At 44.5% G+C, this 26,859-nt stretch overlaps 1 protein-coding gene across 4 annotated transcripts; it reads left to right on the top strand.

Moving 5' to 3' along the window:
* Positions 1 to 1,582: 1,582 nt before the first annotated feature.
* LOC142489869 (transmembrane protein 198) lies at positions 1,583 to 22,600 on the top strand. 4 transcript variants are annotated; one of them, XM_075591394.1, is made up of 5 exons: positions 1,583 to 1,625; positions 12,734 to 12,978; positions 14,901 to 15,476; positions 17,791 to 17,939; positions 18,840 to 22,600. In XM_075591394.1, the coding sequence occupies exons 2-5, from the start codon at positions 12,789 to 12,791 to the stop codon at positions 18,987 to 18,989; spliced, it is 1,065 nt and encodes a 354-aa protein (XP_075447509.1). In that variant the 5' UTR covers positions 1,583 to 1,625; positions 12,734 to 12,788; the 3' UTR covers positions 18,990 to 22,600. The 4 variants fall into 4 exon arrangements, with proteins under 4 accessions (XP_075447509.1, XP_075447506.1, XP_075447507.1 ...); XM_075591391.1 differs by lacking the exon at positions 1,583 to 1,625 and adding an exon at positions 1,632 to 1,939; XM_075591392.1 differs by lacking the exon at positions 1,583 to 1,625 and adding an exon at positions 2,062 to 2,534.
* The last annotated feature ends 4,259 nt before the right edge of the window (positions 22,601 to 26,859 follow it).

Consider the following 26,859-nt stretch of genomic DNA (forward strand, 5'->3'; position numbering starts at 1 on the left):
GGACTTTCTACGTCGTAAAGATTGATGTAAAGTGCCTTGGTGCTGGGGACATCGATATCTATAAATACTGTATTTCCCAGGTGCTGGGGACAGAGATAGCTATAAATACTGTATTTCCCAGGTGCTGGGGACAGAGATATCTATAAATACTGTGTAGCAGGGCCACCCCTGGCTACTATTCTACCCAATGGGCTGGCAGTAAAACCTGGTATAATCAGGTTGCCAGTAGTCGGTATGGGGTTTCCCCCCTTCACCGTTGGTACTGCACTTGAGTGAAAGCAGGGGGTGGTACATCCTGTTGTAGCTGGGACAACGTGGTGCCCGCGTTCTCGCTGTACTTAAGGGCAGGACCGCCCTAAAGTTAGGAAGTTGTGCCTTCCCCTTGAGGAAGGAAGGTCACACATTGGGAGCTGAGATTGGGGCCTACCCATGTGCTCTTCCCTACGGGGAGGAGTGGGTGTGGACCAATACCTCTGCCTCCACTAGGGAGGTGGGGAAGAGCTAGGACGGCTGTGGGTGCCCTTGGCCTGTAGTGGCAGTCCAGGGACCAGCTTCAGTGATAGCTGATTGACTGTATCTGGCAGAAGACTGCTGAGTACCTGTTGCTGCAGAAGTGTAGTAATAAACCATTCCTGTTTGCAATATACCTCCGGCCTGGTGTGTGATCTAACTGGGGGGAGAGGTAATCAGTTCTACCGTGGGAGATCATCTCTATTTCCCTGGAGCCTACAGCAGATGGAGGCGCTGCACTGGTAAGTATTATTTGGGGTTGGAACACCAGAAGCCTGATCCTGTGTCCACAAGTCATCGCTGACAACTCAGCCCTCCTGTTGCCAGCAGGTATATGCACCATACACCCTGTAATGGCCCCTATCTGCAATTGGGTGGGGGAAACACTGTTACACTGTATTTCCCAGGTGCTAGGGACAGAGATATCTATAAATACTGTATTTTCCAGGTGCTGAGTACAGAGACATCGATAAATACTGTATTTTCCAGGTGCTGAGTACAGAGACATCTATAAATACTGTATTTTCCAGGTGCTGGGGACAGAGATATCTATAAATAGGATATAAGGACTAGGAAATACAGTATTTGTATAATAAAGACATACAATACAATGACTGTATTTCCCAGTCCTTACATCCTTCCTGTCCCGTGCTATTAATTAAACCAGCTTTGTACAGTCAGGTGAGCTTATTGGCACGATGATGTATGCAAAGCATTGCCGCTGAATGCATTATATACAGTATACACACACAGAGGCACTCAGCAAACAGTCTATGCTGCTGGGACAAGGTACCCCACTCTCCCACAGACAATACCATCAACTGTATCTAGTTCAGCCCACTCTCACCCACAGGGGCAGGGGGACAAAAGCCATTTCAATTTGTAGTCATATTTTCGCCGTAGATTACACGATCATTTTTGGAACCATCAACAAACCCTAGTAATTGCTGCACTTGTGTGTGCCATCACAGCCGACCCTAACTGCAAAAGAGGGGCGCCCGCAGCGGGCGGGGATTGCCCCTCGCCTCCCCCTCCTTGCTTGGAATGGTCTGGCCAAGCCGGGATGACGTCACTTTTCAGCTGTGAGAGAGAGACACAGAGAGACAGAGGGCTTGGTGAGTTTGAATTAGAAGCAGGCAGGGGGGTTTCTGGGAGCTGGGATCCGTGGGGGCATCTGCTATCTGAATCAGCCAGGCTGCTTTGCTGGATTTTGGAGAGCACTCTGCTGCCCCCCCCCCCCTCCTCTCATGTTCTGCCTTTGAATTGGAAGCTCCCTCCCTGGGAAGAGCCAGCAACATTGGAAAGTTGTAGGCACCCCCCCCCTCCCTCTGTGATCCTGGGGGGATGTGACAAGTCTCACCAGTGCAGAGGGATATTGTGCATGGAGAGACCATCTGAGTGCCTGTTCATCCCACTCTGCAGTGACCTGGTAAGGGGAACTTTAATGTGTTCACTGAGTGTGAGGTGCTTTGTGTGAGCACTTTTTCTGCCAGCAGCATTGTTATCAGCAAATGGGTTAAGGGTTCAGCTGTATTTCTCTCTTATCTGACTTCTCTCTCTCTCTTGTGCTTCTGTACTCACTGTCTCACCCAGCCTGTCTCTGTGACAGCAGTCTGCCTGCCGGACTCCCTCCGTTCTCACTGTCTCTTTTTTTGCTTCTGACGCTTATTTGGCGACACTCTTGTGTTGTCCCCTTTGTGACACACACTCTCTGCACTCCCTTTTTGTCCCAGTCTTGTCACCCTGACACTCTCTCTCTCCCATCCCCTGTCTCCTTGCTTTCACTCTTACCAGATCTCTCCCAGCAATGTCAGTGTCTCCCTCCCAGCTGGAAAATTGGGGCATCAAAAGTGTCTGAGATTTTCTAAAACGGAAACTCCTATTGGTTTTGCTGGGATTGTCTTTCCTTTATAAATATGAGGCTGTTTTTTTTTTTATCTTTAATTTGCATGGTTTTCGGTTTGCAATCTCCCCCCATCTCCCCAATTTTGGGAAGGATGCGATGCTCTGCAGATACATATACAGTAAGTGCCCCTTTACACATTGCATGCACTGGGGCGGTTCATTTGAAACGTGCAAAACCTCAGGCCGCCGGGAATGAGCAGGACACTGTGATTGCAGTGCAGGAAGGTGGGGCAGTGGCAGGGGGGAAGTGTGCTAATAGTGGCTGTGCAGAAGGGTGGTGGTGGTGGAGTAGGTTGGTGGTTGTAATAGTGGCAGCAGTGGAGGAGGGGGTGGTAGCAGTGCAGGAGGGTGGTGGTAATAGTGGTAGCAGTGCAGGAGGGTGGTAGCAGTGCAGGAGGGTGGTGGTAATAGTGGTAGCAGTGCAGGAGGGTGGTGGTAATAGAGGTAGCAGTGCAGGAGGGTGGTGGTAATAGTGGTAGAAGTGCAGGAGGGTGGTGGTAATAGTGGTAGCAGTGCTGGAGGGTGGTGGTAATAGTGGTAGCAGTGCAGGAGGGTGGTGGTAATAGTGGCACAGTGCAGGAGGGTGGTAGCAGTGCAGGAGGGTGGTGGTAATAGAGGTAGCAGTGCAGGAGGGTGGTGGTAATAGTGGTAGCAGTGCAGGAGGGTGGTGGTAATAGTGGCACAGTGCAGGAGGGTGGTGGTAATAGTGGCACAGTGCAGGAGAGTGGTAATGGTGAAGGTGGCAGAGGTAACAGTGGAGGAGGCTAATGGATGGTATGTGTTTGGGCTGGGACACTTCTTTTCCTAGCCCTGGTAATTAAAGTGGACACTGTAGGAGGTGCGTTATCAGCTAAAGCTTTGATTTGTTCTAGTTTAAAATGATTCACCAATAGTTACCGGTCTCCTGCTGAGTGTTTATATAAGCACATCATATCCCAAATCCTCATGTGACATTACAGCTGTGAAAATCAAGACATGAAATAAATAATTACATGCCACAAATTCCCCCAAAATAAATAATTAATGGTGACAAGCGTTTGTTGTTTTATAAAACCTGAAACATTTCCATTTGAAAGACGTTTTTGCATGTCCCCTGAATACTTTGGTGATTTGCACCATCAATCAGTGCCATATATGCAATTGTATGTAGTGCTGTACATATAATTTTCCAGGAATAATGAATGCCTTCCCTGAAGAGCTTACAATTCATCTTTGGTTCCTGAGGCACAGCGATTAAATGATTTTGACTCTGGGTCACAAAGAGAGCTGACCATAGGATATGACCTGGGGTTACCCATTTCCAGAGGCATTATTCTTACCACCGAGTCGCACTCGCACATGCCTTACGTTTCCCATATATTTGCCTGCACTATACCTTATTGTCCTTTCCCATTATCTGTTTGGTCATTGATGGCAGCGCAATTGTAGAAACTTACACAAAACTGCAAAGTAAAACCTGTGGATTAACTATTTGCTTGTACTATATATAAAATGGTTTACAAGCACTCTTTTCTGAGGTTGGGTAAAGCTTGTATACACCCTTCAAAGCATTTGTGTGCTATGAATATATCGAACGTTAAAAAAAAATATAACAATTTTAAAGGCTTACTTTAAAAAAAAAAATATCTCTATCAATCGTAAAAAAAATATCTATCTCAATCGTCTGCATTTTAACATATTAAACATGTCGCTGCCATTAATTCTTTTTGCACTTGTCTCAATCTATGATCTCCCTCCCCCTACTTCACAGGCCAGTGCCTTAAATCATTTGGCTGCCAGGGGTTGCAAAGCAATGTGCTGTAGGTGTAGGTTTTCCCTTCCACGCTCCCAAAAATCTATGAACATTTCACCATATATCAGGTAGGACAACTTCACCATAATTCCCATGGAGAGGCAGGAGGAAACTCTGCTCTACTTAGCATTTAAACAATGTATTTTCATCTCATTACAGCCATGTCCATTTATGCATCTCTCTCTGTAACTCCTGTTTCCAACTGCCCATTCACATCCCAGCTGTCCCCCTCTAGAACCCCACGCTGGCGGTTCCAAGAGCAGCAGCTTAGCTCTTGCAAAGTCTATGCCTCTGCTAGGGCATTAAAAGGTACTTTTGGCATTGGAGGGGTTCATCAGCAGGCTCCCCCTCCTTTCGCAGAACACATATATACCCTGGAAATGGTTAACCTCTGTACAAGTGTATTTTAATTCTCCCACATCTGTCTGTTATTTGCCACTGCATTATTTATGTGACGCTGGCGGTGTGTGTGTTGTCGGGATGTCTCTAGTCAACAGTTTTTTTAATAGTGTGTGGAGACTGAGAAGCCCTGAACAAGACACGCGGAGGCTGAGAAGCCCCAAACTAGGGACGTGGAAACCCTGGTTAGAAGCCCAGTGCTATTAAGCCTTGACACTACATTGAGAAGTCCCTTGTTCTCCCTCTCGTATGGACACTTGGGGACAAACTGATCGTAAATCCTTCACAGCAGAGATGAAGTGTGCCTGTATTTATCTGCATCGCTGTGTAAACTAGAAGCTTTGTAGCAGAATAATGATTTACTGATGTACAGGGTTCACACAGCTCAGTTGCTCAGGATGCCACGGTTGTACATGGGAAAAGCTTTAGTGTTGTGTAGTGTCACTGACGATCACTTCTGCACGTACATACAGGTTCTATAAGCGCTTTGGATCAGTAATTCAATGTTGCACAGCTCAGAGTGCTCTAGCAATAAAACATGTCTTTGTTGTATCATACTATATAATATTATATTATACTTGTACTGTGTTGCCTAGGAGATGGGGTAGGAATTAGAATTAAATATGCCTGAAAAGACAGTTCAATGTAGTGTATTACTGTCTGGACAATGTGGAGTGAATAAGGTTAAGACCAAGGGCATCTATACAGTAGCCTGGGAGCTTCTTCCACCTGGCACAGACATTCTCTTCCCATATCGAACTGGTAATTTGTTGGCTGAGGAATTATCAGCTGGTGCCAGACTTGGTTTTTGGCTCCCTCTGATCCCCATGTCAGCGTGGGAATGGCAGCAGCTGATGAGGAGGTTTGGCATGCGAGTCAGAGCTCCTTCCTTTGCATTTCTGTCCTGGTTCCCTCTCATGCACTTTAGTCCTGCCGTGCAGCATTGCCTGGTGTTCCAGAGATACCACTCGATCACTGCATCTCAGTCCTGCTGTGCAGTTTTGGCTGTACTATTGCTCCTGTGGCCAAGTTCAGGGTGGCTGCTACGGACGCCTGCGTCCGTGCGCGCCTCCCCCGCGTGCTCCTGCAGCCCGGCGATCTGTGCCCAGGCTGCAGGAGTTGGGTCACTGTGTCGGGGGGGCGGGCGAATGTGTCACGGAGCTGGTTCGCTGAACCAGCTCACGTGACGCGACAGCCGCCCCAAATATTATTTTGGGTTGTAGCGGCAAAGTGTAGCAGCGTCAACGCTGCACTTTGCTGCCGGTGGAGTTTTCAGTTTGAACACTCCCACAGAACAACCCGAAATTGCGACGGACGCGTGCATGTCGCGTAGCAGCCACCCTGAGGATGCAGCCACAGTGTGTGCACGACAGAGCTCAGGTAGGCGCCTGCCGCTTGAGCAATCTGTGGCCTATCTTGAAACGCGCGACGGAGAGGCTTGGCTGTGACGTCACCAGGCTGAACAAATGAGGTTCACCCCCATTGGTTCAACTGCTCACATGACGTGGCCGTCGTGCGAAAATTCAAATGGATTTGTCTCCGAATCCTGCTGCGCCGTCGCACTTCCTTGCGCACAGTATGGCCGGACTGCTTGACATAATATATTTTGTGTGTGATGTGCGCGCACTATGGCCGCAGCCTTATACCAGTTGCTGCCGCTTCTTCCCTCTGCCATTTTGGGCATTGCTGCGTCCCCCACTTGACTGTTCCAGATGTTGATGCAACTGTCTTCCTTTATTCTGCTCCAGTTCTCTCCGTGCACTGAACTTCCCTAATATTCTGGTTGTCTCCTTTTCTTCCCCCATTGCTATCCGTTGGCTACAGCAGCATGCATCTCCTTCATCCCTCTCCCCAGCTCCTGTTAATCCTCTCTCCTACCCTGCTGCACCTTCTTCCATATCCGTACTAATTCAGGTCTTTTCGTTCCCCCTGCTTTTTCCTTACTGGCCTCCCACACACCTCTGTCATAGTGCTGCCCTGCAGTGCCTCTCCAGGGCTACCAAATCTGTTGTCAGGAGCTTGAGAGGTGTGAAGAGAAGCCAAGCAGTGTTGGACATGGTATCAAACTTTGTGGTAGGTTCTTTCATCCTTGCCATACCATTTCAGGTCTTGGCAGCTCATGAGTCCCATGGAGTGTGTTGATCTGGTTTCACCCAGCTATCCTGTCCCATTTGTTACCATACACCGTGGTATGTTTAATATGTCAGAAAGCATAGACAGTGTCTCAAAGTAGTTACATGTACTGTATACAGTATTTAATGGGAACTGCCAACTAGAATAGTCACATTTGTGGGTCCCAGAACATACTGGAAAACGAGGCGTAACTCTCCATGAATTATTTCCTGGAAAAACATTTTGATAACTAAATAAAATATCTCTGTGTGTCTCTCCCAAAGCCACTGGAAGTAGTGTGGCAAGTGGGTAAAAAAATAGCAGTATAATATTTTATACTAAGAAAGGGTACACGCTTTTTTTTTTTAGATGCATATGTAAATGGGACTTTTTGTGAAGAGATGTTATTTAAAAGATTTTGCTATAGTAGTCTGGAACAGCCCCCCGAGTACAACCTGCTGGTTAGAAATGGAGGCTAGCTATATATCCCCTCTCCCTCTCCCTGTATTGCTATGGTCCCCAGAATATAAAGGAAAACCTCCCCAGAAATTCGAGTTAGGAGCAATGAAATGCACGTGGTCTATCTGGTCCAAAAACAGAGGGAAATATGGCCTAACTTCACCCCCCTCCCAACTCACCCCCATACTTGGGAACCCTGAATTCCCTCCGGGATGCACCCAAGCCCAAATCGGTCTATTTCAGGACCTTCATATTAACACGGTAGCGGATCTGATGGAGAATAACGAAGCTCTGTCCTTCCAGGAGCTCAAAAACAAATTGGCGACTCCCCATTTTTGCATTCTTACAGCTACGACACTTTCTCAGAGCTCTGTCCGCGTCCTCAAAATTCCCCCCCATAACCAAATTTGAGTCCCTCTGCCAAGTGAGAGAATACCAGAAGGGACTAATCACGTCAATTTACAGAATAATCGAAAATTCCCTCCCCTCGCCCACACATGCCTATATGCAAAAATGGTGTATAGACCTGGGCGTACCCCTAGACCTCGAGGAGTGGGAGGACATCTGGGAGGCAGCCCCCAAAACGTCAATCTGCTCAGTAACAAAAGAAAACATATACAAAATACTATTTCATTGGTACCTGACCCCGAGTAGATTGAGCCAGATCTTCCCCGGCGCATCGGACCTGTGCTGGAGGGGATGTGGACAAAAAGGGGACATGGCCAACATATGGTGGACATATCCAGAAATTCTGGACCAGAATCCAGAGCTTGCTAGACGAGACCCTGGGCCTGGAGGTCCCGCTGGACCCTCTGACATACGTGCTGGGCAGCCCAATGGAGGACATCCCAGCCCCCGAGGCCAGACTGATGTCGGCCATACTCACAGCCGCGAGATGTACGGTTGCAGCAGCCTGGAAACAACTGAAAGCACCCTCACGAAGGACAGTAGTAAACAGAATAAACCTAGTCATGAGCATGGAAAGGCTAACAGCAATGCTCAGGCAAAAAATGCCACAATTCCACAACACCTGGGAACCATGGATAAGTCTAGGAATCTCGCCACTAGACTAGACCCAAATATAAAAAATAACCCATCTCCCCTCACCCACCCCCGACACTGACAATAAGAGAGGAACTCCCCAACACCTCCCCCCCCCTCCCGTCCTCCCCGAAACCTACCCCCCCCCCCAACCCATCTTATGTCGTTCCCATCTATCCCCCCCCAACCTGAGTCTCCCCCTACCCATCTCTTTTTTTGACACAAAACTGAGAAAAGGCTTTATTGAGATTGTCTCCATAGAACACAATCAAGTCAAGTTATTCCTATACGATTGTTAAACACTGTACTGATTGTAACCCCTGAATGTACCAACTCTTATCTGTCTCCAATAAAGGAAAAAAGATTGTTAAAAAAAAAAAAAAAAAAGATTTTGCTATATATTTTTTTTATTGGCTAGTAACCAACTAGTTGCTTGTGTGAGTGGACTCAGAATCCAGTATTTATGAGACGGCATGATATAAGTGGTAACTGGAGATACTAGAGCTAGTTAATGGTTTATTCCATTAAAATATATTTCGGTGCTAGTAAAGTACTGTAACTAATGACTACAATATTCTGGGATGGCCCGAAGGCAACATCTGGGTTTTCTTTGCTTGCATTTTGCAGGCAAATATCTGTGACTAGTTAACATGTCTGTGTAACTAGTTTGGTTTGTCCTAGGAGCTAGTGGCACTTCTAAGTTCTAGAATGCAGGGGAAATGTCGATCTTTGATAGGAATAGATCACATTGTGTTAGAAGGAACGCCAAATAATGTTGGGAAGGGCCGTATTCTTCATTGGCCAGCTGATATTTAAAAAAAAAAATGCAGGCTTACTGGGCTACTGAGGCCTCTTTTGAAACATGCGTTGCTGAGACAATCAGTCTTTAACCCCATAGCTGCTCTTCATTATTCTACCCCCGTGCACCGGTTGTCTATTACCCTTCAGTGCTCTGCCGACAGCGAAGGGGTTAATTGTTGTCACCGTTAGGAGCCCTCATGTGAATAGCTAATAGCTGTGCTGCCTTTGTGTGCACAGATCTGACATTCAGCTGGGGCCAGTGGGTCAACACTGTGCGCGTGTGGGCGGAGTGGAGCAAAGGCTTGGGGTACTGAGCGGCCAGGGGAAGGGAGGGGGAGTGAAGATGCTCTCTGTCAGGCTCACAATCAGGCTCTCTTCTTTGCAGAATGTAAGGGGTGAGCATGGCAAAGTTATGAATAAACATCACCCTCCACTCACACACAACATTACATCAACCTCGCCACATTCTGCTGCCTGCAACTTTCTCCCCAGCAACAGCAGCAGGGTGACGAGGTTTCTCTGACTGCTTTGACAACACTGATGTAAAACGGACAGTTTAGGGCCAACATTGATTAGTGGCATGTTTAATGAGTTAATCAGAGGTGACACTCTTATTTTTTGAATCAAGAAAAAAAATATATATTACACCTAATCTGCAATGAAATGTTTTATTTAATACCATCCGTACCCAATCTCTTTAATAATACAGTTGTTAATCAACACTTTGTTCTATGAAAAATAATGATGTTGTCATCATTAACGAGAGGTAAATGAGAATAACAATATATACCTGATGAGATTAGAATGACATAGATAGGACCCAAAATTAATTTTATTTTTTTCATAGGAAGCAAATAAATAACATTTGAATGTAAGGGTGGATTTATAGTTCTAAGGAGGCACCAAGTTGTTTAAAACCGATGTAATTGTATTACATGCTACTATATGTGTGACTGCCAGTTGAAAGCGCCAGTCCTATAATGGCCCAAACAGTTGCCGTATATACAAATGAATGAAATCCAGTCTTAAATTGAGACTTTCTGAGCACTGTTTAATAATTCAGCACTGATCATTGCGATTGTGATATTTCTGCTTCCTTCATTCCTCTCTAGGTGTGCTGTATGTGCCGTGGTATCGGCTATTGTCCTTTTTTCATAGAGCGATTTCAGGCCCTAAACGTAAAATGTTAGGAATTGTATCTTAAAGCAGCAGTCTGCACTGATCGCCATTTTATTTTTTTTATCTACTGCTATAGATCTCCTCTTGGCCTTTCCAAGGCGGTCTCTGTCTCCTGCTGCGTTCAGTAGATGCTCAGGGCAGGATGCTAACATTGAGTTAAATTCATATTGGCAGTCACGTTTTTACGAGCTCTTTCCCTTTCTATTGTTGCAATGATGAGTAAGATCCTTCCAAACAAGAACAAATACTGAGTCCATTCTAAAACCTTCAAGGCGTTTGTTCTTTTATTGATTTTTACTTCTTTAAAATTGCGAGATAATGATGGAATATGTAACAGAAAAATGATGATTTCACAGAGGGACAGCTTTAACCATTTCATGCATTAACCCTTTCACTGCTAGGGGGGGGGGGGGACCTGCAACGCAATGCAAGCATGTACTGTGTCGCTACAAAGCACAGACCAAAAAGAAAGGTGTGAAACCCTGTAGAAGTCGTGTAATAGTCTTGATAAATTGGCATATTTTTTGTTGTTGATTGGAAGCACTAAGTATTTCTGTCGGCTCTTTAGCACTGCAAACCAACGTCTATAATCCCTTATGTTGGGTTCAGTGAGTGCACCTATGTCCCCCTCTCTCTCTCTCTCTCTCTCTCTCTATTCTATTCACATCACTGCGTGAGCAAAGCAGGCAGCTGTTTGCTTATTTGCCCCGATGCTTCAGTTGCACATCCAAGTGCCAGATGTTTTGGAGGGGGAGTGAGGGTGAGATACTTTCCATGCAGAGTCTGAATTGACTTGTCAGGGTTTCCAACATCCCCTTAATCAGATTTTTCTCCTCTCCGGCTCACTAACCGTTTGACCGCTGAAAGCATTTGCAAAATACTTTAAACATGCATTACTCTGCCCATTGCACAGGGATTCATTCACATTGCAATTTTTCTTTAGACCAGGAGTGGCCAACTCCAGTCCTCCAGGGCCATCAACAGGTCAGGGTTTAATGATATCCCTGCTTCAGCACAGGTGGCTGAGTCTTTGCCTGAGCCACCTGTGCGGACGCTGGATATTTTTCAAGCCGGACCAGTTGGTGGCCCTTGAGGACCAGAGTTGGGCACTCCTGGTTAAGACCGCCTGCCAGGGAAAGGTTTAAAAAGACCGCTCAGAGACGCAGAATCCTATAACTTTTTAGTGTGAATAAGGAGCTCCCTTTTAACTCTTCCTGCCGGGGATAATATGCTGCTGGTCTCTGGTCGTCTTTGTGTGGATGCAAATGTATTTGTCAGGGGAGAGTTTAATGATTTGGTCACTGCCATAGTTAATGTTCTCGGTGTCCCTGGCAAGGCAGGGGTTACTGCTCTGCAGCCATTGTATACATGTTAATACCTTTAGCTGGTACCCCTGATAAAGGATCAATGTCTTCAGGTTTGTTCGTGCTTTTCTTTCTCACAGAGAAACATTGTAATTATTGCAGTTTTCTGGTACGTGAAGGGTTAATACAGATCATGTCACTGTGGAAGATGCCGTCTTTGGCTATTCAAGCTCTTTATATTGCTTTGCTTCAGCACTGAAGAGGTTAACTAGCAACTAGACTCTAGCCCCCTTCTGCCCCTCACAGCCCCCCCTGGTGTATTGAAGGGGTGATTGTAGAGGTACACTCATGTGCAACTTGGATTGCAGTAGTATCTCTCCCCCCCAGGCCAGGGCATATATAGAGTTACAGAGCCATGTCTGGCTCTCACGTTTCATGCTGGGGGGAAGCCCGCTGGTCCTGTATGTGCACCAGATGTTGGGCTGGGCCGGGCTCCGCACACACGGGAATGGTTGGGATTCCCAGCTGCTACCTTGTTCTCCTGTTTCATGTCTGGGACACAGACATGGACCACTGAGTGCTGCCTGGGTGTGTATCCTGTTAATGGGAATTCCTGCTGGGTCGTGCTATATTATCAGTATATCCCACTAAGAGGAGCATCCCCTCTCAGCGCCACAGGCTCCTTCCTATGGAAAGAATCTGTGACATGCGAACACCCCCCCTGTGTAAGAACACGGCCTCACAGCTTCAATGTGTCTTTTTTTTTTACTATGGGAGGAATGCTGGTTTATAAAAACAACCCCTTTATGAGATCATCTCCTTGCATCCCCATATGTTGCTTTTTTCCTATGAGAAGAGTCTGCGAGCTAAAAAAAATCAGATATTTAAGAATACAGCCTTGGTCATAAACGGAGGTTTGTTATACAAACACCTGTGTTAAACACCTCTGCTCAACGCTCTAATGTACCCCTTAATTTTGGGTAGCTTCAATCTAACATGTATAGTGACCAAAATACCCTCCTTCCTAACCTTTGCTTTTCTTCTGAAGAGATCATCTTCATGCATAAGTAGCATGACTTTTAATGCCCAATTCTTCCTCACTACCAGAAAACAATGACCCCCCCCCCCCCCCGTGACTGGTAGTGATCATTCCACCCTTCCCCCCCCCCCCCATGCATCTTTCTCATTAATATGAATGTATTCTCTGTGACACGGTGTTCCTGTCTCGCAGGTTTCTGATTGGATGGACACGCTCACTTAATCTGGTATCCCCCCCACATCCGAGGATGGAGTTTGACCCCTCGTCTCTTGCCCTGCCTGACATCCTCCGGCACTTCAATATCCAGACGGTGGACACCGGACAGGATGACTCGCTGGGGGACTTCTGCAGCCTGGAGATTGGGCGGCATTACGAGGTGGTCCCCTCGGTGGTCTGCGCCCTGTGCTGCCTCTTTGCCCTGGTGTACACCTTCTTCGGTGAGTGGGAGGGGGCAGCGCGGCGTTGATGCGTTGCAATGCCAGGGTTTCACACTGATTCCTGTCCTCCGGCTTTCATGTAATTGGATCCTTTGTTTCATTCAATTCCGTGATTGCCCATTGCATATTTTAATCACACGCGCAATACTTCCCTTCATAACCGATGGGTTGTGAAGAAGCCATAAAAAGGCTGGGAAATGTGCTCCGTGCCTCAGTTGCTTGAGCTTTTTAAAGTGGCAATAGCTTTACATATGAAGTATTTACCATACCCTCCCGACTAACACTGTATTTTCCCCACAGTTTCACCCCACTCCCAGTGTAGGGACAGCATTTTAAAATAGTTAATATAGTGCTGCAACATTTTGGAGGATGGAGCCTTTAAAAAAAAAAAAAAAAAAAAAACATTACAAAAAATAGGACACTTTTTTTGGTCATGTTACATTGTAGAAATGTGTTTTTATATGTATGATTTTCTTAAAAAACAAACAAAAAACCCCACTGCATGGTAGTTAAATGGCCCTGCTCCTTTAGTGGGCATCCTATATCGTTCTTTATAGTTTTTACCGTCTTGTGTTAACCCTCTTTGCTGTCAGAGAAGCCAGCAATGCATTTCAAAGCAAAGGGGCTGAAGTGTTTTTTATTTTATTTATTTATTTTTATTTTATAAACACACCCTTTCCCACCACCATTTTTGTTTCACAAGGGGTTCTCCTGTGCCAAGCTACATTATTTTCAGCTCTAGTAACCCCTTGGTTCCCGAGATACTTGCCAGCGTAGTACATACTTACCACGTGGTACATACTTGCCAGCAACGCTTTATTTAAACGCTTTAAATCTCCCTCGGGGGAAACAAAATGGCTGCCAAATATCTGGACAATAGGAAGCTGCAACATCATCCGTTGTGGCTTCCTATTGGATGGCCATTTAAAAACCAGGAAGCAATACTCAGATTTTCACCAGTGAGTATCTCGGGGAGCAGGTGCAGTTCAGATCAGTATGACGCCCTGGTTACAATCCTGTGAAAATAAAGCAGTTAGGGTGGATTGCTCTTTACCAGAAGATGGATTTTTGGGTTTTAAAGCCGGGCTCACACACACAAGGTTTGTTTTAATCCAGTGTGAATTAAGTAGAAATAGCCGAGTTAGTGATAATATCTATTTGTTACTCCAAATAAAAAGGTATCGCCTAATAAATAATCATTTGATCCAGTCATAATTCTTTGTGGAAGAAGCTATTTACAGCACATATAAACTCTGTAGCCTTTGTAGTCGGTCCTTTTTACCCTACCGAATGGCCTGCGTTTATTCCCCATAATGTGTCCATTCACCAGAAATGCACTGGTGTGTATATATACAGTACTTTACTGAAGCTTGTTGATCTCATCCCGTGTATTCTAAAAAATCAGTGAGAAAGTGTGTCACGTCAAGTCAAGACGCCTTGATCTTTGGAGGAATCCGCACATCTGTAGTTGTACAAAAACGCCAATAACTCAGATATTCATTGAAAGATATACTGTACAATAGCCAACTTCTTGTCAGAGGTCAACAATTTGTTGTTGTTCTTTATTTTTAAAGAGCCAACCTATTCCACAGCGCTGTAGAATGGGAGGCAGAGTTATGTAAATTAGGTTAACAGAATGACCGCAAATTGTTGGGTCAGTTCCTTGACTGCATTTACATGTCATTTCCCAGAATCCCTTGCTGCAGTGGAAGCATTGTGTGCCATGAGATAACGGTGAAAGGCAGGTTGCAGTCCTGTCTGAGACATGTGAATGTGCTCACAAGTGGTATTTTCATTTGTTCCCTGTAATGGAAAGTTTAACATTTTGTCTCTTCTCTATTACACATTTTTCTGTCGCACTGCGCATCGCTCATTGTCTGTCACCTCCCTTCACACCACTGTTGACCTTTCTCTGTCTACAGGCTACCGATGCTTCAAAGCAATTATGTTTCTGTCAGGCCTGCTGACTGGCTCTACGGTCATCTTCCTGCTCTGCTACAAGGAGCGCATCCTGGACACACAGCTGAGCATGGAGTTGAGTGCAGGCATTGCGCTGGGCATCGGCCTGCTCTGTGGACTGGTCACCATGCTGGTGCACAGCGTGGGTCTCTTCATGACGGGCCTGCTGTTCGGACTCCTGCTAGCCACAGCCTGCCTGGTTGGTCTTGAGCAGTTCTACCACCCTCCTACTGCCTGGGTCCCTGTCGGCCTGATGATGGGCTCTGCCATGCTCTGTGCTGTATTGACACTCCAGTGGCAGAAGCTCTTCACAGTGGTTTCCACCGCGACTTTTGGGGCGGCCATCCTGACTGTATGCACGGATTATTTCATTGAGCTGCTACTGCTGGTGCAGTATGTGTATGACCGGGTGCGCTTGGCAACCTCCTCTCCCCTCTGCTGGTACAGCTGGGTAGTCCTGGGCATGTGGCCAGTGCTGAGCATCCTGGGGATTGTAGTTCAGTGGAAGCTGACGGCTGAGGGCTTTTCTCACACTGACGGTGAGTTCACCTTTGCATTACTATTACTGGTGGTGAAGTTGCACACCGTCGAATTACCGTTGCAATCAGTAATAATCAGTGTGTACTTATATTTGACCCGTATTAATTCTGTTTTCTAATGTCTCTGATGTGAAACATTTGTGTGCATGGCTGGCACTATATAAATATACAATCCTGCTGAGAACTACATGTTTTTTAGCTTCAATTCCTCTCTGTGTCTGTCTCTGTCTGTCTGTCTGTCTCTGTGTCTGTCTGTCTGTCTCTGTGTCTGTCTGTCTGTCTCTGTCTGTCTCACAGCAAAACAGAGGATTTGCCTTGGTGTTCATGAACAAAGATGAATAATCAAAGAAAAAAACAGGCACTTGCAGGACTTTCAAATAAATCTTTCTCACTACTTTTCGTGGTTTATGTATTGGTTCAGCCTAGAACCTTTCTCCAGACGGTTTTGAGTCTCCGCACTGAGACAATGTTCATTAGTTCAAAATATTTTTTCCCCCCTTTTTTTGATTAAGACCTGGATTGCCTATTATCAGAATAGATAGATGGATAGATATATCTACCAGGGCATACATTCTGTATACATTGGGGTGGTGATGTCACTGCGCTGGGGTGTGCTCCTCCCCTGCAGTTGTTTGTGTGCTGGCTTCTTCAAAACAATGTCTCTTGCAGCCTCCGTACCTCCGTGCACACATACACCATCACGTTCAGCTGCAGCACAGCTTATTCGGCTGCCCACCCACCCGCACACAGCTTCGGCCGCCCGCCCGCGTACAGCCGCCAGCCCGCCCGGCCACCTGTGCACAGCTGCCTGCGCACAGCATGTTTTGCTGTCTGCCGGGGCATGCTAGGTTTTGCCGCCCGCTGCCTGTGCCCCCCCCCCTAAACAATCTTGCGCCCCTCAGTTTGCGCACCGCTGTTCTATGGTATAAGAAGATACATTGTGGCTTTATAGTCGTATTTACTAATCCGAGGGTAGCTCCTCACAATATTTTTAGGAGCCTCCAGCAAGGAAACTTGCCGCCTCCCTTTTTATTATGTAATACTGCAGCACTCCATGTAGATCTTTGCTTTTCATTTTTATACTCGAGGACAGAAAAAAATACTTTACATTTTCCTCATAGGTGAGACCTGTCTTGCTACCTAGATTCCATGCATATCATACAGGTGGGATTTTAATCAATTCCCAACAGTATACAGAATCATTATAGCACTTTGCTTAACTGTATCTCCATCTTGAGCCTTTAGAAACCAATTGTCACCTCCTGTGTGACTTTGGGTAGCAAACGTTTAACCCTTCTGAAAAAATGACATTGTAAATTCTTTGGAAATACCAGCATTGCATTGAAGTACCATCAAAAATAGTCTATGGGGCTAATTAATTAAATAATGAGGATTTTTGTGTGGTATTGCCTGATCGGCACCATAACACTTCATTGAATATCCCCATTTGAATGAAAAAACACATTAAAGGGACTGTAGAACCTTACTCTGCCATATCATAGATTCTGGTAGAGACTCATTTATGTGGCAATAGGGAAAAGTCAAATTACCCTTATCTGCTGTCACTTTCTATCCTTCTAAGAAAGTCGAGCACTTGCAGACTGTATACAAGTTTGCGCTTTGTATTCAGGCTGGTTAGAGAGCATCCTGTACTACTCTGCTCTGTCTTCATATGAATTTCAGAAGACATGTGCACACAGGTTAATCGGGGTCAGAGAGTAATGGGAAGGACTCAAGATGTAACAGCTTCCTCCTCTAAGGTTACCCAGTGTTGAAGACCTCACACGTTCTTCTATCTGGGACAATTCTAAGCAGAAGAGGCAGCGAGCAAAATGCTTTGGTTACAGGGACCCTCATGATTGGAAGGGGATTGGAAGAAATGTTTACTGAACAGGAAGAGGTCCACGTTTAGGCTGTGGGGAGGTTTTGTAACGGATTCCTACCCCTAATATGGCAAATCTCTGGATTTGGATCCATGTTCATTGTGTGTTTTCTGTTATGAGAGTTGTGCATGGTTAGTGTTCAGTTTATTGTAACACTGGGCAAGGAAGTAGCTGCCATTACTAGATTTTCCTTAAGTGGTTGACCTGTTGTAACCATATGTCTCAGAGGGAACCTGTGATGTGAGCTCCTCACATCTTCTAGCCACATCACATTTCCACATCCCACTGGGACACACATGGACAGAGCTCTTTATCAGCAGACCTCCCACGCAGCAAGAAAAGGAAACTAGAGCCCTCGGACTTTTTTTAAATTTTGTTGTTTTTCTCTCCCTCTGACCGTCATTTTTGTTTTTTTCCTTCGCTTCTGACAGTTATAATAAGCAGACGGCAGAAACGCCTCCAGCTGTTGCGGATTCGGCAGAAAGAAGCCAAGAAACGGAAAAACGTTGCGCCTCAAGAGGGCAGTTACAGGCGGAAGGCGGACCCAATGAAAAGATATACTGGGGACATTCTGGCACCGGTGAGAGAATCGGGAAATGTTATGAGGCTGTAATTAACTCTGTACACTCTGATAGTTCTGTGTGGGATAGGAGTTGATGGACAAAGGCACTGATGCAATCTGGAGTTTTGACTTGGGTGCTCAGGGAAGGTGTGAATGTTAACCTAATGTGCACATGTTGTGTACACTGTCATTGCTTGTAAGAACATGTTATTCTGCCTGTGTGATGTATAAAGGGAGGAAAGCGGGATTTGGTAAGGAGCATGAGGACATGAGCAAGGAGCCTATGAAATACTTTTACAAGTATATAAGCTGAAATTGAACTGGGGGATGGTAGGTGAGACAGCAGTTTAGGCAAATAGAAGTTTCCCACTGGAATAGTGCTTCAAAGGACATTTGAGAAGACAGTGTTCAGTAAAAAGTTACAATTTATTAGAACAGTCGAACATGTAGACCCCATAGGGAGAGCAGTTTAAGCTGAGGCGGGACTGGTATGGGGTAGCTGGGGAGAATTGTTAGGGCAGTTTCTTTAAAACTGGGATTGGATGGCATTGCTGGGTTTTCTGGTGAGATAGTAAGGATGAGCGCTAGGAATCTGGTAGTGTGCTAGTGAAATCTGTACTCATGGATGTGTGGAACTGACGGCTGGATTACCTTGGGGTGATGCTGGTGGGAATTACAGCAGTTTGGAAAGTGGGCTAGGGGGATAGGATTCACAAGTAAAAGGTAATGTGGATACTGGTAAAATGCATTTTGATGGGAATAGTGGAGGTATTATAATATAGTGGAATATTTTCAGTTTTGCGCTATTAAAACCCGGAGATAAATGTTACTTATTAGAAGCAAGAACCGTGGCTAGGGTAATACAGTGGTAAGAATGTATTCTGTGACCTGTTAACTAATCTTGCTATTTTCTCCCAGAGCTACCTCCAGAGCCTGAGAGAACGGCAGGCGGGCACTGGCACATCCATGAGCAGCCTGAGCACAAACATGCAAACCATCGTGGACTTGGACTATGAGTGCGGCTCCACTGTACCCCTCACAGCCACTACCCCTGTGATCCGCGTCTGAGGGGGAGCAGCCCCAGGTGTCCCTCATTATCTTTCGCACCCCAAGGAAACCTTACTGCCATAGTAGTGGGCCCTAAGAGGGCAGCAACCCTCTCTCTGTGCCTTAAGTGTTTTGCCTCCGGTACCTCCTTTCCCTTGTGCCGCAGTGGGTTATCTGTTGCCATTGTGAAGACTGCTGCTGTTTGAGGGGAAAGAAAGCTACCAATGACTTTGGACGGAGGAGGTAGAAATATGTTGTTCTCCAGAATTTGGAGAGCTTAGGTCTACTAGGCCAGACAGTTGTGGCCATAGTAGGTCATGGGAGATTAGAGTTCAGTGCAAAACTCCACGGGTCTTTGTGATGGCATGGGGCGCACAGTCAGGGAATACTACACATTCAGGGACCGCCAGTGTTCAGTCGTTCTATTCAACTCTCATTTTGTGTTACCTCTTTAGATACAGTGCAAGCCAGTAGAAAATCATTGGGGGGGGAGGGAAACCACGTAGACAGGCAGAAGCTTGGTTAACTAATGTTTAACCCCTTACAGGTGTTTTAAGATGGGCATCGAAAACGTTACACACAGGTTATCTATCTCACTTTAAGTCTTTGGGGTTAAGAGGCGCACACATGAACACACATCTGAAGACCCTTGACTTACCATGCAAGCATTGGGGCGGTAATCGGGATTATCTGATCGTAGTTGATCTCCTGCAGTGCTTTGTTGCCGTTTTGTGACCTCTCAGGAACCTATAACAGCTCCTGACACAGAAGAAGCTATTGGGGGTAATGGTTCACCACAGGCAGTGTTCTCATTAAATAGGCTAACATTAGTTACTTGTAGGCGTGATTGTATGTATGGAAGAGCTGCCAGACTACAGAAGTGACCCGTGATCGCTCTAAAACTCAGGTACGCCTTCCTCTATGAAGAACTGACATGTTGGTCCATTAACGAAGGGGACAAAATGGCGATAGTGCAGGAATGCGCAGCTCAGCCCAAGGTACAAGGGTGAAAAAATTATTTTTTTAAATCTTTTTTTTTTTTGTATGATTATAAAGGATGATGTTGGTGGTTCAAGCGTGCATGAAGGACTGGTCCAGCCCATTGTACAGAAAACTACCCTAACCTTTGTTGGCTTAAGATGTTTACTGACCGCGTAAAGAAATAATCAAATGAAGACAAAGATTGCCTTTTACACCATAAAAAAAAAAAAAAACTAAACATGCCATGGAAATATTAAAACACATTTTGTGTTTTCTTTAAAATTAGGAAAATAATAAACACGAAACCGGTCTGAATGAATTTTTCATGTTATTGTGAGAGGCAAAAATGAGAACATTCTGTTACAATTGCAAACGCCTTTTATTTTAAAATATGATCTAGTATCCTCTGTACCCTGCCCACAGCGACCCTATTTTAAAAGAATCTCAGCGGGGCCTGCAATGCAATGCAATGGTTTGCTATTCTGACGCAAAAACATTTTAAAATCAATTCATTGAAAATAATGGCATTCCACCACATGAAAAGGAGCGCTTGTATTTTCACAAGTACACAATTGCTAGTTCCCATAGGTTGTTATATAGCTGTACATTTTGGTTTGTAAATGTTGGCATGAAGTGACATTTTGCAGTGTGTTGCTTTGCATTGCATTGCAGGTCTCGCTCCCAACAAAGCACAGTAATTCTAAGCTAAGTAGTGGCATTGTGCTGGATTTAAAAGAAATAATCTAAATTTAAACACGCATTTGGGCAAAGTTCTTGGGACGCTATTTAAAAATGTAAGAAATATTTATGCTGTAAACACAGGAACGTTTTTCTAAAACAAATTTTTTTTCTTAATTTTTAAGTGGAATTGTAGGGTTGCTGCTGCAGCATAAAAAAGTGAGGTACCCTACATCTTAAACAAAAATAGTGGTCGTCTTTAACCTGTAGTACCATTGCACGGTAACCACTGGTTAGAAGGTATCACAACCTACAACCACCCCGCTCTTCAGGACTTTTTATTTCTAAGGTTACTGGAATTTGGTGCAGAGGTAATACAGTGTGTATACATACAGAACTAATGCATCCGTATGAAGGAGTTCCAGTGTTGCTAGGTGTGATGCGTTTCATTGGGCCAGCATTACAGTTCTTCATCGTTGCTTAGAACAGGGGTGGGGGCGCGCACGCAAGATTTTCCGGGTGGGGTGGGCTGTGGCGGTTACCGAGGACCCGCGCTCTCCAAGGCATTTAAATGCCGGGGGATCGTGTGAGGACTCTGCAACTTCCCTTACCTTGTCTTTTTGAGGGGACAAGTCGCCATGGCAATGTGACATCACATGACCTCACAGCGTCATTTGACGCCGGAGACAAGGTAAGGAGGGGGGGGGGGCGCGAGCAGGCAGGGGGGCGCAGACTGAAAGGTTTGTGCACCCCTGACTTAGAACATTTAAGACCTTGGCGGTCAGTAAGAGAGGGGAGGGCTCATTTTCAACAATGTTTAAAAAGAATGCATTTTGGTCTAATTAAAAAGTATTGCAGCCGCCACAAAAATATATAGTTTCCTTTAGGACCGGAACTGCTTTTATTTGACGTGTGAGATCTCCTCCCACTATCCTGCTCCTGGTGCTTTTCTCTGTACTCCTGACTGTCACTATAGAAGTCATCGCTGGCAAACAGGACCCTCTCGTGGACACTTTGTGTACTTAAACGGTTCATTCCTATAGAAGCCTGTTACAGGGCTTGCAAATGCGTATAAAGAGCACTGCTTGTTGTGACTTCAGTAAACCCTGCTTTCATGGCAGATTCCTGCAGCGCATTGCTTAATATTAATTAAGCCTATGCAAAAATACCAAGTAACAAATAGCACCCACGTTGAACTTAATCAGACATTTTAGAGTGGCACCTTTTTATTGGAATGTAATGTTCAGATCTAGGTTTTGCAGAGCACAAATGGCTTAACCCCTTTGGTATCTTGAGGGGCTTTGAAATGCTTGGCAAAGCATTATGAGCCCCTCTGCCAGAGTTGGGTTAATGGAACAACATTGCAGTGCAGGACTGTACAACGAGGTTACTAGAACAGTGTTTTTTAAACTTTTTTTTTAGGGGGGGTTAAGGAATCCTATAATTATGTTGTGAAACTCTAAAGGGCGTCTGAAATCAGGTGTATTTTAAATTCTTCTGTATTTGAGACAATTTTTTCAAATAACCTGAAAATTGCAGGGAACCCTTTAGGGATGCTCGGGGAACCCAAGTGTGCCTAGGAACATCTGTTGAAAAACACTTGTCTAGAATAACACTCTGCAGGCCTCTATTGGTGCAATGCTCTACAGGTATGTAAATAAATTCATACGAGATGTTTCGGACACATGTTTACTACTCTACCAGTAATAAATAATGATGCTAACAGCACTTTGTTTTAACCTCGGCACTATTAACTGTGACCCTGCCTCCCTTCTGTCTGGTTTCATCCTTTCAGATCTCTTGATGTTTGGACCATTTTACTGCCTAGATCCTTTGTAACATAGAGTATTTATGTGATTTGAAGTATGCTATATTTTGTTTCTTGGAGGTAGAAGCCTTTTGCTTCATACCCAGATGCGTTTTTAGAGTCCTATGACCAGCAATGGATCAATAAAGTATACAGAACATAGGAACGAGTCGTGTTTGTGTGTTTGTGTGTGGTGACTTTTTAACCATTTTGTTTCCAAAGGAAGAAAAATAAGGGTTGCGCACCAAACAAATAGATGTGAAAATAACGTCAAAATACATCTGTAATTACATGAACTATTACAAGTGAAATCATAACTGTCCCTGTAGCAAAGGTCAACGCTCTCACCCTGAGAGGAAATGCAAAGCCCAGGACAAAAGAACCTATAGCACAGAGGTATCAAGGACAAAAAAAAAAATCACAACATATAGTACTCTGTATGATGTAAAAGCAATCCCTACTCAAGTGTATGTACTCACAGGAAGGCTTCTTGATCAGGCATGTAGGTGTATAACCAGTGAGTTAGATAAGATTGGCTGCTGGCCATCTCTACTCCCCTTTTGCAGATCACCGTTTTCGATATGATAGGAACTCGGTATGTGAAGAGAATTTGCAGAAAACAAACAGCGCAATTTCATTTTAATAACCGTATAAAATGCAACGCACCGTGCACTCAAATTATAGAATATAAAAAAAAGCGCGGATTTGAGTACACCCAACTGAGTGAAAGGACGGAGGTCCGCTTTTCCTGCTTCGGTGTCCAGCGCCAGACACTTCAGGTGACACATGGTTGATCTTGTCTTGCGATGTTGAATAGTGGATCAGCTGGGCTCTCGGGCATTCCTCGTCACCCTACGCGTTTTGCCCATACCATCCTCATTGTTTGATAATTAAAGAGAGTGTAATTTTTGCCCTTTTAATTGAAATTGTCCATAGAGCAGGGTGGGAGCTGGGCACAAACTTCTAAAATACCTCTAATACGAGAAACCTTGCTAGAGGGTCAATAATACTTAAAGTGACAGTGCAAGAACATACTTGATAACTAGAACATGCAACATCGGTGCATTTTGACAATTATTTTACCTAGCCCCAAACTGAAAGGCACACTTCAACCAGGATGAAAGTTAAAAAGTTCGTGGTTGTTGGGAAGAGCAAACATATGTGAAAACAAGAGTAAATATCTGATAGTGTAATATTGTCAAATGCAAGATTGATTTCCTTCTTAGGTTCTATGTAATGAATACTCACAAATGTGAGGGAATAAAGGTACACATGATAGTATCTTTTGGTGATGGTTCACAGATTGCAGTGTGATGAGATGTCATCTACGTTGATGTGTCCACTGATACCCTTTAGTAAATATAAAGAGAACCGGACATAGTGCAGACTGTAATACTTTATATGAAGGTAAATATATGGTAATTTACACTCACATGGTATAAGCGGAATATAAGCAGTTTGATCACACGATCGACACCGGTAAGTGCAATGTATTTCTCTTTGGATCTTTTCCCTCCGTCTGGCACGCCTCACGGCTCCGTCTAGGGGATTCCGGATGTGACGTCAGCGGGATCCAAAAGTTTCTGGTCAACTGTGAGATGCGTAACTCTACGCGTTTCACCAATAGCTGGTTTCTTCAGGAGTGTTATTAGTTGGTATACTTAGATGTTAAATACCCTAAGCCTACCACGGATTGGTGTAGAGATGTTAACAGTGTGACACCCTAATTGTCTCTATTTTACACAAACATTATATATAATTGTGTGTGTGCTTGTTTTTTTTCTTTGTAGCTTGCTCATTCATTGCTATAGTGGAAAGCCATGCCCAATCAATGGATTTTACTGGCAAATGCTTGTTTGATTTAAATGTAATGTGTCTTATTTTGTGCCTGTTTTCACGCGAGTGATGTTGCGCGCGCGCGCACAGCGCGAACAACTATAATCGAGGCCAAGAGCCGTGCATGGAGACACAGCTTCTCCGTGAAGCTCTTTCAGGCTGCAGTTTAAACAAACCGTTTCAGTGCGATAACACTTAGAAAATGACAAAAAAAAACAAACCAGTAGTGCGATCTTGCATTTTTTGACCAAAATTGTGTTTTTTCTTATTGAATACCGTTTTGACACACGTTTCATAGTGGGGTAAAACAATGTAAAGTCGCTCGCCAGTGCAATGATTTTATCGAGGTTTAGTGAATGGGCCCCATACAGTTCAACCTTTGTTAAATTCTAATTGGGCGAGATACTCATCAGATATGTATAGGTTTATTTACATTGATCCAGAGGAAGGTAAACAAAAAAAACCCAGGGAAACATTTGCCAATTTCTCATAAAAAAAATAAAAAGTTGCCCAACAACCCCCTCCAGCCAAACCCCCCCGCCCCCCCAAACAAATACTTTGTTTAAATGTATTTCCTGCTTTGCAGCTAGTGTTTGTGTCAGATGTCAGATAATGTGTTTGTATGATACAGGGAATTCACCAATGATGTTTATGTCACTCCTGATTTTTTTGACAATGGTAAAAGGTTAAAGAATAGCACAATGATTATGTATATCTTTATTTATATAGCGGGCACAGTGTACTCAGTGCTTTACAAAACAGAATACAGTACAGGGAATTATAATGCAATAAGTGCACAGTCAGACAATAGGAAAGGAAAGGAAATCCCTGCCCCATCTAAGTGGTATGTTGGGAGAGTTACAGAGACAGCAGGTGAGGGGATAAGTGCAGTAGATGCATGTGCTTGGCCACAATAGTTGGTAAGAGCGACTAAGTCTAGACACTAGCCATGAGTAGCAGCCATTAGGCTATTGGAATACTTCATTTAAGAGGTGAGTTTAAGGTTTGTTTTAGAGGAGGGGAGCGAGGGTGCTTAATCCATAGAGAGTATGAAACTTCCAGCAATGTCTCTGATTTAGTATTTGAAAGGGGTCGGTCAAGTTTGAATGTATTAAACCTCTCCGCTACATTTAGTTCTAATTGGTCCTAAATGACACTACACATTTAAAGCAGCATTCCACCCAGAAGTCTATATGAATTTAATTTATTGATTTAATGAATTAGTGTCAGCATTTAAAATCATGACTTTCCTAAATGTTTTATTTTTTATTATAGCATGTGTAGTTAACCTTTAGACAGCACTGGGTTATGGGTAAAGCTTTATTTTAACATCCCAGACACAAGGGCTAATTCCACATTGTCCAAAGCGGATGTTTTTTGGCAGAAAATCCCCATTGAGGTATTTTCATGCATTAAACGTCCCAAATAGCGGCAGGGGCATATGTAGAATAAGGCACTTTATATCTCAAACTCTTACCTCCTGAACAGAGCATCAGATTTAAAAAAAAAAAAAAAAAAAATGAAAACCCCACGTTGGAAAGGGCTAGCAGAGCTTGCATGGTACAGCTCAACCCCGTTATAACGCGATCCGTTACAACGCGAATCCGCTTATAACGCGATGCAAGCATGGCTCCCAATTTTTGTATTTATGAATATTTTACAACACGATTATTGGTGTCTTAAATACTTTATTGTACAATGCATACAATTGTACATTATTCCTAACGCGATCCGCTTATAACGCGATGTGATTCTTTGGACTCCAAGCACAGCGTTATAAGGGGGTTGAGCTGTACTTGGTTTAAGACAATGTTTCCCAACTCCAGTTTTCAGGGAACCCCAAAAGGTCAGGTCTTAAGGATATCCCTGCTCCAGCACAGGTGGGTCAATCAGCGGCTCAGTCATTTTGACTGAGCCATCTGTGCTGGAGCAGGGATATCCTTAAGACCTGACCTGTTGGGGTTCCCTGAGGACTGGAGTTGGGAAACACTGGTTTAGGAGATCAGCACGGACTGCTGCTTTTTACGGTTATGATGTGAGTTTGTGAGAGGCGAGGTTATGAGGAAGGGTGGTGAGTTTTATGGAACTCTAAATAGAAATATCAGGCAAAAGAGTCGACAGGTGCAAGATAATGATATTCAAAACAGTCAGATAAAACTGGGGGCAGATATGGATAAAAACAGCATTATTTAATACCAGAGATTTTGGAATCGATTTTTATTGATTTGTTTTTTGTAGTCTAGATCAGGGGTGGCTAACTCCAGTCCTCAAGGGCCACCAACAGGTCAGGTTTTCAGGATATCCTGGCTTCAGCACTGGTTGCTCAATCAGTGGCTCAGTGAACGACTGAGCCACCTATGCTGAAGCAGGGATATCCTGAAAACCTGACCTGTTGGTGGCCCTTGAAGACTGGAGTTAGCTACCCCTGATCTAGAAGATAAATGGGACAGACCTCCAGAGGGGGTGCTTAAAACAAATAATACAATTGAAGTGGAAGCCTTTCCTGCCAGCCAATGCATAGGGATAAACACAAGGACAAAGCTGAGACACACAAAGAGAACGTATCATTCAACATCAGGGCCCTTATTC

Source organism: Ascaphus truei, chromosome 3 (assembly GCF_040206685.1).
Source record: "Ascaphus truei isolate aAscTru1 chromosome 3, aAscTru1.hap1, whole genome shotgun sequence".
In the NCBI taxonomy this organism is placed as follows: Eukaryota; Metazoa; Chordata; class Amphibia; order Anura; family Ascaphidae; genus Ascaphus; species Ascaphus truei.

Excerpts from the sequence above, each read along its gene's own strand:
- LOC142489869 (XM_075591394.1), top strand. The coding sequence starts at position 12,789 with ATGGAGTTTGACCCCTCGTCTCTTGCCCTGCCTGACATCCTCCGGCAC. Across the intron at positions 12,979-14,900 it reads CCTGGTGTACACCTTCTTCG|GCTACCGATGCTTCAAAGCA; the intron begins GTGAGTGGGAGG and ends CTCTGTCTACAG. Across the intron at positions 17,940-18,839 it reads CTGGGGACATTCTGGCACCG|AGCTACCTCCAGAGCCTGAG; the intron begins GTGAGAGAATCG and ends ATTTTCTCCCAG.